The sequence below is a fragment of the Thalassophryne amazonica genome, chromosome 14 (assembly GCF_902500255.1).
Source record: "Thalassophryne amazonica chromosome 14, fThaAma1.1, whole genome shotgun sequence".
Classification (NCBI taxonomy): Eukaryota; Metazoa; Chordata; class Actinopteri; order Batrachoidiformes; family Batrachoididae; genus Thalassophryne; species Thalassophryne amazonica.
In genome coordinates this window covers 41,931,743-41,948,258 of record NC_047116.1, presented here as the reverse complement: position 1 = coordinate 41,948,258, position 16,516 = coordinate 41,931,743, and the positions used below count along the sequence as shown (strand labels likewise).

At 42.1% G+C, this 16,516-nt stretch overlaps 1 protein-coding gene across 1 annotated transcript in view; it reads left to right on the top strand.

The window, feature by feature from the left end:
- The window catches only part of LOC117524172 (E3 ubiquitin-protein ligase SH3RF3-like), a 377,095-nt gene extending 361,472 nt beyond the window's left edge, over positions 1 to 15,623 (top strand). Inside the window, 2 exon segments of the mRNA XM_034185923.1 lie at positions 11,229 to 11,599; positions 14,185 to 15,623. Of these exon segments, the coding sequence (XP_034041814.1) occupies positions 11,229 to 11,599; positions 14,185 to 14,353 (540 nt within the window). The 3' untranslated portion in view covers positions 14,354 to 15,623.
- The last annotated feature ends 893 nt before the right edge of the window (positions 15,624 to 16,516 follow it).

Here is a 16,516-nt window from a genome sequence, read left to right as displayed (position 1 = left end):
GCAATTGGCATGCTGACAGCAGGAATGTCAACCAGAGCTGTTGCTCGTGTATTGAATGTTCATTTCTCTACCATAAGCCGTCTCCAAAGGTGTTTCAGAGAATTTGGCAGTACATCCAACCAGCCTCACAACCGCAGACCACGTGTAACCACACCAGCCCAGGACCTCCACATCCAGCATGTTCACCTCCAAGATCATCTGAGACCAGCCACTCGGACAGCTGGTGAAACAATCGGTTTGCATAACCAAAGAATTTCTGCACAAACTGTCAGAAACCGTCTCAGGGAAGCTCATCTGCATGCTCGTTGTCCTCATTGGGGTCTCGAGTGGGCAAATGCTCACATTCGCTGGCGTTTGGAACGTTGGAGAGGTGTTCTCTTCACGGATGAATCCCGGTTCACACTGTTCAGGGCAGATGGCAGACAGCGTGTGTGGCGTCGTGTGGGTGACCGGTTTTCTGATGTCAGTGTTTTGGATCGAGTGGCCCATGGTGGCGGTGGGGTTATGGTATGGGCAGGCGTCTGTTATGGACGAAGAACACAGGTGCATTTTATTGATGGCATTTTGAATGCACAGAGATACCGTGACGAGATCCTGAGGCCCATTGTTGTGCCATACATCCAAGAACATCACCTCATGTTGCAGCAGGATAATGCACGGCCCCATGTTGCAAGGATCTGTACACAGTTCTTGGAAGCTGAAAATGTCCCAGTTCTTGCATGGCCGGCATACTCACCGGACATGTCACCCATTGAGCATACGACAGCATGTACCAGTTCCTGCCAATATCCAGCAACTTCGCACAGCCATTGAAGAGGAGTGGACCAACATTCCACAGGCCACAATTGACAACCTGATCAACTCTATGCGAAGGAGATGTGTTGCACTGCATGAGGCAAATGGTGGTCACACCAGATACTGACTGGTATCCCCCCCAATAATAGTTGGGACATGTCCGGCTCTCCACAATTTCTCTTATACTCACTTGACTGGTGAGCACTGAAAGCCGAGATAGGCATGTCCCAACTTGTCCTCTAACACTCTGAAACGGAGGTGTTCCTTTGTCTCGCTTCATCAGCGAATCGGTCGTGACGCGCGAAGCCTCCGCGCGGCTTTCCATGACAAAATCTCTTGTTAAAAGTGAAATCTGCCGGAAAATGGCTGATGTCCAGCTCTTGTGATAACCAGAGAAATTGCACACGACGGTCCCAGCTCCACACAGCGATCCGTTTAGAAATTATGTGGTGGTTTCTGCCTCTTGATGGCGGCTCAGAGCGCGGTGCGCCGTGCGCCATTGTGGGGCATCCTTAAAGCTGTAGTAACACTCCTTATTCTCTGTATAGCCCGTAAAATTTTCACCGAAAGCCAGATAAATTTTTCAAATGGTTTTCAGCTGCCTGTCTCTAACAGTTTCTGAAAAAATTCTGATGGAAAAAAAGCCCAAATCATTCCGCCATTTCCTCGCAATGAAACAACGACGAGAGGGGTGGACCAGTGCTCACTCAAAGCCTGCCCACAGGCGAATGATGCAACCGACAGGCGTGGAAAAACTCACGCATGCGCATGAAGGTTCAAGCTTGGCTGACGTAAAAACATATGAATCAAATCCATATGTTTTTTGCATAAAATAAAAAGCTCGGATACTTTTCTCACAGACCTCGTGTGTGTATATATATATATATATATATATATATATTCAACAAAAATATAAACGCAACACTTTTGGTTTTGCTCCCATTTTGTATGAGATGAACTCAAAGATCTAAAACTTTTTCCACATACACAATATCACCATTTCCCTCAAATATTGTCCACAAACCAGTCGAAATCTGTGATAGTGAGCACTTCTCCTTTACTGAGATAATCCATCCCACCTCACAGGTGTGGCATATCAAGATGCTGATTAGACACCATGATTAGTGCACAGGTGTGCCTTAGACTCTCCACAATAAAAGGCCACTCTGAAAGGTGCAGTTTTGTTTTATTGGGGGGGATACCAGTCAGTATCTGGTGTGACCACCATTTGCCTCATGCAGTGCAACACATCTCCTTCGCATCATCCGTGAAGAGAACACCTCTCCAACGTGCCAAACGCCAGCGAATGTGAGCATTTGCACACTCAAGTCGGTTACAACGATGAACTGGAGTCAGGTCGAGACACCGATGAGGACGACGAGCATGCAGATGAGCTTCCCTGAGACGGTTTCTGACAGTTTGTGCAGAAATTCTTTGATTATGCAAACCGATTGTTTCAGCAGGTGTCCGAGTGGCTGGTCTCAGACGATCTTGGAGGTGAACATGCTGGATGTGGAGGTCCTGGGCTGGTACGTGGTCTGCGGTTGTGAGGCTGGTTGGATGTACTGCCAAATTCTCTGAAATGACTTTGGAGACGGCTTATGGTAGAGAAATGAACATTCAATACACAAGCAACAGCTCTGGTTGACATTCCTGCTGTCAGCATGCCAATTGCACGCTCCCTCAAATCTTGCGACATCTGTGGCATTGTGCTGTGTGATAAAACTGCACCTTTCAGAGTGGCCTTTTATTGTGGACAGTCTAAGGCACACCTGTGCACTAATCATGGTGTCTAATCAGCATCTTGATATGACACACCTGTGAGGTGGGATGGATTATCTTAGCAAAGGAGAAGTGCTCACTATCACAGATTTAGACTGGTTTGTGAATAATATTTGAGGGAAATGGTGATATTGTGTATGTGGAAAAAGTTTTAGATCTTTGAGTTCATCTCATACAAAATGGGAGCAAAACCAAAAGTGTTGCGTTTATATTTTTGTTGAGTGTATATAGTTATTTACATTAATTATTAAGATCCTGTTGTATTTACAATTTGAACATGTTCACTCAAGCCCCTCTGCTTTGTCACATGATAATTTCACAAGGACCACAATGGAAATAAGTGTTTATGTTTTATTGTTTTATCTGTGTATCATTGATATATATCACCTCTGTATGTTTATATTGATATTGCAGAGTAAATTCAATCAATCATAAACAATATTTTATTTACCTTTTTAATGGCGTCTGCAGGAAGGCGTGCATGTGCACATACATGAGCTTTTGACAAGGCTGGAAGTTACCTTTGACCGCGTGTGATGCACGTGCACGCTGATGCCACGAGATGTTTTGTAAATCACTCAAGAGGTGTTACCAGGTTACAAAAACAGCATTTTCAGCTTTTACATAATATATGAGAAACATTTTACACAGACACACATCAGTTTCGGAGTGGATTCCGCCATGTTGGATTAGCAACCAGAGTGAGACCAGCCAGTGATGTCAAGGTGCCTCTCTACTTTGGCTGTCACCATGTCCAGAATCCCACCCCCCACCGACAAAAAGCGGATGCATGATTCATGCTGTCGGCGGTATCAGTATAAAATTAGGAAACAGATTATGATGCCTGAGGAACAGCATTTTTTATGTCACCCCACATGTTTTTGGGATTGGGCTGGCCACTCCATAATGTTAATCTTATTGGTCTGGAAACAAAATACTGCTCCCTTGCTGGTGTGTTTCTTTTGAAGACCAAAAAAAAAAAATGACTTTTACATGAGAAATGTGAAGTGGCATTTTTAACTATCATTGATCAGGGTGAACCCCTGTGGTGTAGAAGTTCATCATTTCAGTGCCATCTCTTGTGTCAGAAGTGGGGCATTCATGGAATCTTGGTTCTTCAACAATGTTCGTGGTTGGATGAAAATGATGAGCACCATGGAATCTTGGCTCTTCAACAATGTTCGTGGTTAAATGAAAATGATGAGCTCCATGGAATCTTGGCTCTTCAACAATGTTCGTGGTTGAATGAAAATGATGAGCTCCATGGAATCTTGGCTCTTCAACAGTGTTCGTGGTTGAATGAAAATGATGAGCTCCATGGAATCTTGGCTCTTCAGCAATGTTCAATCATGAGCTCCATGGAATCTTGGCTCTTCAACAGTGCACATGGTTGAATTGCAATGATGAGCTCCATGGAATTATTGCCCTTTAACAGTGTATGTGGTTGGGTTACAGTGATGAGGTCTTTGAGATCTTGAATTTTCAACATTGTACGTGGTCGGCTTATAGTGATCAATTGCATGGAATCTTGGCTTGCCGACAGTGTATGTGGTTGGGCAAAGGTGATCAGCTCCATGGAATCTTGGCTCTTCAACTATGTATGTGGTTGGGCAACAGTGATCAGCTCCATGGAATCTTGGCTCTTCAACCATGCATGTGGTTGGGCAACAGTGATCAGCTCCATGGAATCTTGGCTCTTCAACCATGTATGTGGTTGGGCAACAGTGATCAGCTCCATGGAATGTTGGCTCTTCAACAGTGTATGTGGTTGGGCAACAGTGACCAGTTCCATGGAATCTTTGCTTTTCAGCCATGTGTGTGGTTGGGTTACAGTGGCTACCTCCATGGAAACTTGGGTCTTCAGGAATGTGCATGGTTGGGTTTGAATGACCAGCTTCATGAAATATTGGATCTTGACCAATGCATGGGGTTGGAGTACAAAGACCACCTTCATGACAGACACTTTGATCCAAGTCTGGCATTGTGTCAGAGCCACCATGGGTCAAATCTTTGTTGTTGCTGTCATAGACAGTGTGATTGCATTTCACATGCGCATGCACATGCTCACCTGTTGTGTAGACTTGCATTATCATTGAAACAGTTTTGAATGTAATGGGAAGCATCCAGCAGGTGTTGCATGGTGATGAAGTCATGTTGTAGAGCCTCTGTTGGTTTAATCCTCTGTTGAGGATCCACCTTCAACATTTTCTGTATTACTCCAACCAATCATTTACCACATAGACGGTAAGAGCTCCCGGAAGCATCGGAAGAGTTTTTGGCCGTCTTAAGGATCAAACGCCGTTGTCAACGCCGGCACTAGGGGCGTGGCTTAGTTCCGGCTTTACCGGGAATTGTCGAAAAAATTATTCAACATGTCGAATATTCCGGGAGCGCTCCCGGAGAATTTGCATGACGACGGAGACAACGCGAACAACGGCGTTTGATACTTTTTAATCGCCGTTTCATCCCGCCCCTTCCTGTAGTGCCGCAGTTTACACCGCCGTAATTGGCGGCCGGCGTTGTATCCCTAACCAACGGTGTGTAAAACGGTGATAGAGCCCACATCGGCGTCCTCAAGGGCGTTTTAACCGGCAACAGAGGCAGACAAAACGGCGGCGCTAGCGGACAGTACTCCGTTCTAAAAGCCACCTCCCGGTTAACAGCGTTCCAAACGGCCGATAGGCGGCGGTCAATATAAAAACGCTAGCACGCTGCATGCAGGCCTCTCACTTGTGGCCAGCTCCAGATATTTTTGCAGAGAAGCTCCAGTATGCCTCCTAAAAGAAAATTGGCAGCGGCAAGGACTTACCAAGAAGTCTGGTTCAGAAGCAGAGGAGAGCCCTGTAGTGGAGACGAGTAACACGTTGAGGAGGGGAAAAGGAAAGGAGAATAAAAGGCTGAGAGATGAGCTCCCTCCCCCTGCAGTGACAGCTGTTTCAGCCTATTATACTCTGGGGGCGGTGCGTATATGCAAAAGTTCCTGGAGTAACGCAGGATTTGCCTGGATAAATCCAGCGGTACACAGGGCATTGTCGGCGGCAGCAGAACACCGCCATTCTCACGCGCGTCTTAACCTGCAATTGTAAAGGATAGAACTGGGTATTAACCCCCGTTGCCTGACGTGTGCCGGATGCTACGGTGTCAAAACGCCGTTTTATTCGGCGGATTTAGTGGCATTTTATTCACGTATTTGCGGCCAGTACGGCACTCAAAACGCCGGCGAAATGCTCCACCCCTTTCCACCGCTAAAACAGCCGGAACTACCGCGAACTTCGGTCTACATACTGCCCGCCGACAAAACCGTCTATGTGTAACCTGGGCTTTACCATTAGGTCTTTCAGGTTTTCACAAAGGCATTTTGACTTGCCAGTGAACTCCTGGCCCAGTGTTTCACAATCTTCTGGCTTCTTGAACCTCCACATGTCACCATCTTTGGTGAAGAATTCTGCTGTACGTGTTCCATTATTTAGAAGATCAAATGATGGTTCACCTTCAGTGCCTATGATAAGCCTGCAGCAAATCATATTCACATTCTGCAGGATATAGGGGAGACCCTAGGAACAAAGATGACGTTATCAATCCTAGTGTCCACATATCAATGGCTTCTGTAAATTCCAGGCCCAAGATTACTACTAGAGCTCTCAAACCTTAAGGCTGACAGATCATGCCAGGCTCCACTTCTGATGTACAAATACCAAGCCCAAAGATGATTAACTTGAACCTTGAATGATTGTTCTTTGTGATTTACAAACATGATATTGTCAAATTTGATGTCTGAATGAATTATGCCAATGCACTCCAGTGCTTGTAAGGCCACGAGCAGCTGTTGCATGATAGGTCTTATTTCATTCAGGCTGAACCTGCGTTTCGTCTTCATGACATTGCAAAGGCTCTTGTCCAGCAACTCAAACACCAGGAAAGCACCAATTCCATGTTTGAAGTAGACAGGAATTGTAATCAGGTAAACAGATGTACTGTTTACATCAAGTTCTTTAAGGTGGTACAGGATGTCAGCCTCAGCCCTGCCTTCTTCAATGGCTTGAATCTTGACAGCGACTGGAATTCCACTGGCTACTTCAACACTAGGCCAAAAACTCCATTTCCTGGTACATTAACCAAGTCATACCATCATCCCAGCCTGACTGGAAAATCACTAAGGGCCCATGGGCAAGGTCCTTAAACCCAAAGTTGCTCCCGGTGTGTAATGGGTGCTTTGTATGGCAGCAGCCTCACATCGGGGTGAATGTGAGGCATGGATGTGTAAAGCGCTTTGAGCGTCTGATGCAGATGGAAAAGCGCTATATAAATGCAGTCCATTTACCATTTACTTGTAAATTTGCAGCCACCAATTGTAACTCTTTCTGCACGTTGAACTGTTCTGCTATTTATGACTTCAGTCATGATAATGTATACCAGTGGTGTCCAAAGTATTCCAGAAAGGGACAAGAGGGTGCAGGTTTTCTTTGCAGGTTTTCCACTGACTCCAGCAGGTGATTTGACTGATTAGCATCACTTTGAACAGATGGGATGGATTCATCAGTCAAATCACCTGCTGGAGTCAGTGGCTGCAAAGAAAACATGCACCCTCTTCTCTCTTTCAGAAATACTTTGAACACAACTGACGTATACCATAAGTATGCCAGCACCAAGTTTAGGTTGGGCCGTTACGTTGCTTTCGTGGATGTGTAGTGGGAAAAGTTTAATTTCTGTACGTTGATTCTGCTGATTATGACTCATAAGCAGCAGGTCCAGAATTGATTCATCAACCTCCATCAAAGCCGTTTAAAGATATCAATCGTGAGGCACCTTTCGGCTGATTAAAGATGCTACCGGCACTCTTGTCTGTTGTTGCAGGAAAGAAAAGAGAGTCATCCGCCTTTTCACACCGTATTATTCTTTCCTTATTAAACAGGCCTTTTCCATGGGGCAGCACACGAAGGTTCTCTGGCATGGACTGGACCATTAATATCTCCCAGTTTGCTGAGTTACAGTTCCTCATGCAAAGGAAAAAATAAAATAAAATAATAATAATAATGATAATGATAATAACATCTGTGTTGTTGTGGGATTTGACTGATTAACAGCATCATTCCTCCAAATGCTGCTGCTGTTACTGGCTCGCCAGCAAGCTGAAGTTATGGTCCCACATGTAAACAAGCAAAATTAGAACAAAATTAAAAAAAACATATATTAATCAGAACCACCCATTTCACTCCAAGGCTCAGGCACATGCTGGCATGACAAATGAGTACGATGATTAGAGTCAGAGGGGCTTTATGACTTAATTACTAGACCACACCCGAGGATCATAGAGTCTGTAACACGTTTGAGTAGGGGGATGATGCTTTGTTTGTCCCCAGACGATCCCAGCGTGCACCCCGCCAAATCCACTATGGTGGTTTCTGTGTGACTGTCTGTGGACACTTGCTAACTCATTAGCATGTTAGTGTGATGCTAATGGTTAGCATTAGTGTTATTGATTTATGTTAGCATGAATATATGTTAGTATGTATTTTGTCAGCACATTATAAATATGTCTTTTTATATCACTGAAATGAACAGCATTGCGGTGCATCTTGTTCTCAAACGATCAGTTTTACCTGCATTTGCAGACTGTCCTCAAAAGGAGAGCTCTCAGTGTCGATGCATAATATTGAGTCACAAATAACAACTCGAGTATCACAGCAGCAGATTGAACCTACCAATTTAATTCTTTGCCGCTTTTCAAGCTCTCGTGGACATGCACAATAAACCTGTCTGTCTAAAGTTAATTATTAGAGATTTTGGACAAATGGACTTTGTTTGAACATATTGATTAGGGTCTTCGTGTGTACAAAAAAGTGCACAAACACAGCAGCTGTCACAAAAAAAAAAAAATTAAAATGTGCATGTTGATTTATGCACATATTGTTCATTTAACATGTTTACCTTCATGAATATGCAATCTGATGTGTCCACCTGAGTCCACAATTACGCATGCAAACAGGTGAGGTTTGTATATTCAATACAATTTATCAAGGCTCAATGCAATTTCAGGCCTTAGATTTCTTTTCTGTAATTTAGCACATTTGTAAACTTACTGCTACAGTGGGGCCAAAAAGTATTTAGTCAGCCCCTGATTGTACAAGTTCTCCTACTTAGGAAGATGAGAGAGGTCTGTAATTTTCAACATAGATACACTTCAATCATGAGAAACAAAATGAGAAAAAAAAATCCAGAAAATCACATCATAGGATTTTTAAAGAATTCATTTGTAAATTATGGTGGAAAATAAGCATTTGGTCACCCACAAACAAGCAAGATTTCTGGCTCTCACAGACCTGTAACAACTTCTTTAAGAAGCTCTTCTGTCCTCCACCTGTTACCTGTATTAATGGCATCTGCTGGAACTCGTTATCTGTATAAAAGACACCTATCCACAGCCTCAAACAGTCAAACTCCAAACTCAACCATGGCCAAGACCAAAGAGCTGCCGAAGGACACCAGGAAGAAAATTGTAGATGTGCACCAGGCTGGAAAGAGTGAATCTACAATAGTCAAGCAGATTGGTGTGAATAAATCAACTGTGGGAGCAATGTAAGAAAATGGAAGACATACAAGACCATTGATAATCTCCCTCGATCTGGGGCTCCACGCAAGATGTCATCCCGTGGGGTCAAAATGATCATGAGAATGGTGAGCAAAAATCCCAGAACTACACGGAGGGACCTGATGAATGACCTGCAGAGAGCTGGGATCAAAGTAACAAAGGCTACACACTACGCAGAGAGGGACTCCAATCCTGCAGTGCCAGGCATGTGCCCCTGCTTAAGCCAGTATGTGTCCAGGCCGGTCTGAAGTTTGCCAGAGAGCATATGGATGATCCAGAAGAGGATTGGGAGAATATCATGTGGTCAGATGAAACCAAAATAGAACATTTTGGTAAAAACTCAACTCATCGTGTTTGGAGGAAGAAGAATACTGAGTTGCATTCCAAGAACACCATATCTACTGTGAAGCATGGGAGTGGAAACATCATGCTTTGGGGCTGTTCTTCTGTAAAGGGGACAGGACGACTGATCTGTGTTAAGGGAAGAATGAACGGGGCCATGTATCATGAGATTTTAAGCCAAAACCTCCTTCCATCACTGAGAGCATTGAAAATGCAACGTGGCTGAGTTTTCCAGCATGACAGTGATCCCAAACACACCGCTCGGGCAACGAAGGAGTGGCTCCGTAAAAAGCATTTCAAGGTCCTGGAGTGGCCAAGCCAGTCTCCAGACTTCAATCCCATAGAAAATTTGTGGAGGGAGTTGAAAGTCTGTGTTGCCCAGCGACAGCCCCAAAACATCACTGCTCTAGAGGAGATCTGCATGGAGGAATGGGCCAAAATACCAGCCACAGTGTGTGCAAACCTGGTGAAGACTTACAGGAAACGTTTGACCTCTGTCATTGCCAGCAAAGGTTATGTTGCAAAGTATTGAGGTGAATTTTTGTTATTGACCAAATACTTATTTTCCACCATAATTTACAAATAAATTCTTTAAAAATCCTACAATGTGATTTCCTGGATTTTTTTCTCATATTGTCTCTCACAGTTGAAGTGTACCTATGTTGAAAATTACAGACCTGTCTCATCTTCCTAAGTAGGAGAATTTCCACAATCAGGGACTGACTAAATACCTTTTGGCCCCACTGTAATTCACCCAGTGTTGTGTGATCCATGCAAGCACACATGAATCTTATTCAGACTTGTTCCTTGTGAGCTGTGTGGTTATGCATTTCTGTTTTTTCACTCACTAATCTTCTAAACCACTGCAACAACATCCACTGCCTAAAGAAAATTAAACAGATCTTTATTTCTGCAGGCAGGCATTTTTCATGGCAGATGTGCTGAATCCGGGTTTGTGCCAGACACCTTGCATCTCCCATGAAAGAGTAGACATAATTTTCAAGGCACATTCATTTTTGTAATTTGGTAAATATTCAGTAAATGACATTTTCAGGTAAAATGTTTGTTTTATGTTGTGCATATCTGCAAGTGGCTGATTGAATTTCATTTTGTGCTTACAGTCATTAACATGCAAAATTCTTATGGTGTTTTTTCACATCTGGTGTCATGTGTGCAATTGTGCGTTGGTGAAGTGGTGAGCAGGGTATTGTTTTTACTGTCATGTGCACATGGGTACACATAGCTGCTTTATGATGATGATAAATATACCTTGCCTTGGTCACAGTCGGTTAAAAGAAGGACTCAGCAGCATTTTTACATCATCAGTTTTAATTTTTGTCTCATTCAGAAACAAGTTGATCAGCCTGTCTGCCTTTATTTTATATTATGATCATTGTGCATATTAAAAGACGCCAACATGACCCAAAATGGGAGGTCACTTGTCCTGTTCCTATTTTGCTATGTCCTACTGATCATATTGAACAGAAATTACAGTTTGTATTGTGTTCTGTAAATTACAGTTGTGTGTAGAAGGTCATTTTATTGCTGAGGTCTGTGTGATCAACTTTCTTCCACTCAGGCTTTTTGAAATTGTTCTTCTTGTATGCACCTGTTTGTTGAACTTTTTAACAAAACCCTGTCTCAGGTTCTGGCTGCTGAGTGTCATGTGTTTCCTGTGTTGTTCTTCCTTCTCTTCCTCCCTCCATCTCTCCATCCTTAGAAGGAAAGAAAAGCTGGAGGCTTGTTAAAGCTCCTGTCAGGAGCAGCAGCCAAAAAGAAACCTCGCTCACCACCATCCTCGCCACCAACCCATGATCCTTCTTTGGCTGGCTCAGCAACGGACCCTGCCCATCATCCGCACCATCACCACCACCACCACCACCCCCGCTCAGGTTCCTGTCCAATGGTATCACAGGGGCGGGCTGGTTCCTGTCCAATTGAAAGTGAAATGGCGGGGGCTATTGGACTTGAGCCACTGCACAGGAAATCCGGGTCTCTGGATACTAATTTCCCCAGGTCGCCCCCAGCAACACGCACTGGCAATGTTCTGATGGTCCTCCGGCCTGAACCCAAACCCCTGTCTAGAGAAAGGTCAGCACAAAAACACACAAGAACATGCCTACACAGATACAGTTGTAGACAGACATTTGTATACATTAATCATAAGTGAAAGTCATAACAATCTATTCTCTTTGGAATGTTTATCTTCCTGGATGGAATGATTACACACCATCTATCTCGAGGTCAGTCATGTGGGCATTTAACCTCTAGGGGTGGGTTTTGTCAATGAAATCATTGCCAAACTTGATACAAATACATGTAATTTGGTCACTTTTCAAAGGAGTCAGACTCGTCAATAAAGTCAATTTAATGTACAAAGGTTCATTTCAGGTCAGCTTGGTGTATAAATCTCACCGTTTCAGGCAATGATCGCTGTCAGCTGGATGTTAGAAGCAAGTTAGAGACAAAAGCAAACCAGCTATTTTCAATAGACAATCAAATTATGTGAAGATGTGCAGTAAGATCACTACTCTTAGCTTCATAGTGGAGTAGAGCAGAGAAGGATTTTCTTTCACCAAAACAGATCAAATCCAGGCTTGCATCTCAGATGTACCTTTTGGCAATTTGTAGCTAAACTTTCAGGTCTTCTTTTTAAGAAAATCCTCTTCTATACCACGTCATCATGAAGATGGATAACTGGTGATACAAAATGCAAAGCTTGCACTGTGCATAATTTCTCCAATCACAGCCACATAAGCCTATAACTTCTTCTGGGTTGTCTGGGTGTCTTGGTGGCTTTCCTCACTCTTCTCCTTCTTGCACAGTCACTCAGTTTTTGAGAACTGTCTACTCCATGCAGATTTACCATAGAGTGCCATATTGTTTGTATTTCTTTGTAATTGATGTAAATAAAGTCCGAGAAATATTCAGTGGCAGCTTTACCATCAGAGAGCCTCGTCCACAACTACCACAAAAGGCTCCAAGCTGTCGATGTTAAAGGGGCAATACAGTATTAAGAACAGGGGTATGTAATCTTTGGATCAGAGTCATTTGGGTAGTTCTCTTGTCATTTTGATTTAAAAAGAGGAAACACAATTGTTTGACAATAAATGGCTTCACCAAACCACTAACCATGAGTGAAAAAAAAGTTTTTGTGTTGTCATTCATATTCTCTGAAAAATGGCCAAAAAAGCAAAAATTCTGCCAGGGTATGTAAACTTTTGAGCACAACTGTACATAATTCAGAAAACAAGAATTTGTTTTAACTGATTTGAAGTTTTCTGAAATTAACACAGCATTTTGGGATGTTTTCCTCAAATTTGACTCTTAACCTTAAACCCAGAAAAAGCATCAAGAGTATAAGTTACATCGGAGTATTCACTGCATCTGTCAAAAAATGTATCATGAAGAGAAAACAAAACATATGTAATTTACATCAGCCTAGAAGTCACATGTATTTTTTAAACATGTTGTTACCGCTTGATGCAACAAGAAGCCCACCAGTAGAATCATTTATATACTTCTCCTTGGCAATTACCGAAGTATGGAGCTATAAAAAAGTCTATGGAATTGCAACCTAGGTTCTGTTATTAGATGTTTTGGGACACAGGTAGACTCTCAACTGCTTCATGCTACTGAATCCAGGAATAAGCACCAATGAATCTCAGAGCTGATACAGGATGCAGAGAAAGTTGGTCACTTTTAAAACTCATGTTGCTGGATGATTTGGTGGTTGCATGGGTAGTCTAGCTCGGTCTGAGCTCTGGAGATACTATTGGTATACAAATAATGAATGTTTATGAGTTCAATGGTTTCATGAGGTGAATTAAATATATTTAATATTATATATTCACCGAATTAAATATTTGTTCCATTGAAAGAATGAAAAAAAAAACCATTATTTGTTTTCTATACTGGCTAAAATAGATCCTTGTCATTTGATATTAAATTATAAACAACAGAAAAGGCTACTTACATTTTGGTGCGGCACTGCACTGACTTTGTGTACTTCCAAAAAAAGAAAAAGACTTTGTGTACTTTCAGAAAAAAAGAAAGAATTTGTGTACGATCCTCACTCCAGCACAAAATCATGTCAGAAATTTTTGCAGCTTTGGTGCATCACTGCTGCTCTGACATCAATATGAGTGCCAAAATAATTCAGACGATGCCGTCCACGAACTTTGTGTACTTCCAAAAAAATAAATAAATAAAGAGTTTGTGTACAATCCTCACTCCAGCACAAAATCATGTCAGAAATTTCTGCAGCTTTGGTGCATCACTGCTGCTCTGACATCAATATGAGTTCCAAAATAATTCAGATGATGTCATCCGTGAAGCCGTGCACGAACTTTGTGTACTTCCAAAAAAAAAAAAAGACTGCGTACTTCCTCAGTGCAGTGTGTGTGTGTGTGTGTGTGTGTGTGTGTGTGTGTGTGTGTGTGTGTGTGTGTGTGTGTGTGTGTGTGTGTGTGTGTGTGTGCACAGAGTGCAATAGTACCAAACGTACGGAACCAAATTTGCATGCTAAATGGAACCCTATTGCACTCTAAATGTAATGCAACACAAATGGGGCGAATAATCCATGTCACGTGACATACAAATCAGCAATCAAATGACAAAGATCCACTCAGCCATTATATAATATGTTATAGTAATCGTATCTGTGTGTGTGGCAGGTACCGTGTGGTGGTGCCCTACCCTCCACAGAGCGAGGCGGAGATCGAGCTGAGGGAGGGCGATGTGGTGTTTGTCCACAAAAAGAGAGACGACGGCTGGTACAAAGGCACCCTGCAGAGGACAGGACAGACTGGCCTCTTCCCCAGCAGCTTCGTGGAGAGCTTCTGAACAGGGAGGAGAAGGCAGGAACAGTTTCTGTTTCAGATTCAAACAAACTTCTGCTTTGTTATTTTTATACACAGACACACAATACATGGACTGACCTTGGGTTTTTTTCTCCACATATTAAAGCAGGAGATAATATTTGAAGATATCAACTACTGGCACAAAGCTGATCATTCAGAAACTTGCTTCGGTCACATGTAGAGAGAAGCGAGCCGGTGCTTCAACCAGCCACTCAGGAAGCAGGGCAGCTTCGACCCTTCGCCAGAGTCTTTGTCTCCACCATTGGCGTTCAAGTCAGCTACTGAAGGTGCACACGCAGACGCAGAAAGACAAAATCCACTTCCCATTTTCTCCTCTTTGGCATCATCCACCAGCAACCATGAGCACAAAAAGCATCGCGCTGTGTTTCAGTGAAACGTGACCACTGGATTTCTTTGAAAATTTAACGTCAGGTGCTGAGAAAAGAGTGTAAGCCGACACTCCAGGTTTCATTCGCATGTCTAGTTTGTGACAACAAAAAAATAAATAAATCACTCGCCTTTTTTTTCATGGCAATATATGTTCATGTCGGTGCATGTAGCAGCTCTTTTGCTTTGATGTGTTATTACTGTACGTTGAACTTAATGTTTTGTCCCAAACAAGACATGCTGTGACGACGTCTTACAGGTAGCTTTTTTCGTTTCCACCAACTGATAAAAGAAGTTTTAATTTCCAGTGTAAAAAAACTCAAATATTAATGAAGCAAGTTGATATCATGTTTATATTTATATATTTTACAGAATTGTATTGAGCTTTTTTATTGTTATTATTTAAATATGAATCTAATAGTCCTCCCACATCTTACAGCAGGGCTCAAACTGACTATCTGACAAAATGTAGAGAGAAGAAAACAGTTTCATGGTACACTGTTAAAAAAATAAATAAATAAATGAAATATGTTGTTTCTACAGGAGAAAAAAGCAGCTATAGTTTCCAGAGAAATTGTATTAAAAATACAGTCGAGATATGTAAATACCCTTCCAGAAAATACTGTAAATTGTACACTATAATACTGTTGTCATTTTCAAGAAATGAATAAAAGGAGAATGGGGTATGTGCAGTCTTGAATTAGGGGTATTCTGTTGAGGAAGCAAGCACATTATCTGCTTGTGCCATCATTCTGTCGCACAGTGTGAATTAGTCTAAAAATGTAACTGAACTGCAGAATCCATTTCATCCTATCGGTATTCAGCCTACTTAATTCTACACAGATGTGGATTTTTTTTTTGTTTTTTTTGTTAACATAGTCTGTACAAATGCAGTAAAAACATGTTAATATGTCAATGTGATATACAATTCATTATATTTTCAGAGTAGTTCCTATTGTGCGACAGCATGGTGGCAAAAACAGTAAGCGTGCTTGTTTCTGAAGCAAAATATTCCAGGTACAAGCCTGCATGAGTCTCATTCACCTTATACAAAGTCACATTAGATAAAGCAGGTCAACATGTGGAACCTGTGCCAAACCTCCTGTGTTGCCCCTGAACAAACTGGCAGCAACACATCAAAATCTCATTAAATGGGATTCAGAGCACAGTAAGGAACAATTGCATTTAAATTCTACAAAAATGATTAGTTTAAAAACATGATCCTATTAATTTAGCAAAAAAAAAAAAAAAAATTGCTGTTGATATACTGGTTTAAAAATGTAATGTTTTTTTTTATAAATTACATCTTTTTTCTGTAAAATTTGCAGGTTCAGTTCATTTTCATTTATTTATAGAGAATCACAACAAGCTGCCTCAAGGCACTTCACACACCTTACCAACCCCTAGAGCAAGCACACAGGCGACAGTGGTAAGGAAAAACTCCCTCTGATGATATTGAGGAAGAAACCTCGAACAGACCAGACTCAAAGGGGTGATCCACTGCGCAGGCCATTGTAACACAGGTTTTATAAAAAGCTCAAGAAACAGAAAATAGAAAAACAAACAACATAATAATATAAAGAAGATGAGAAGTTCACACAGGCGTCAGCACCACGGGTTGTTCTGTAAAGGTATTTACACATTTTACTGTATATTTTACAGAATTATTCTGGCAACTGCATCTGCGAGTTTGTTTTATATACAGTAGTGTTCAGAATAATAGTAGTGCTATGTGACTAAAAAGATTAATCCAGGTTTT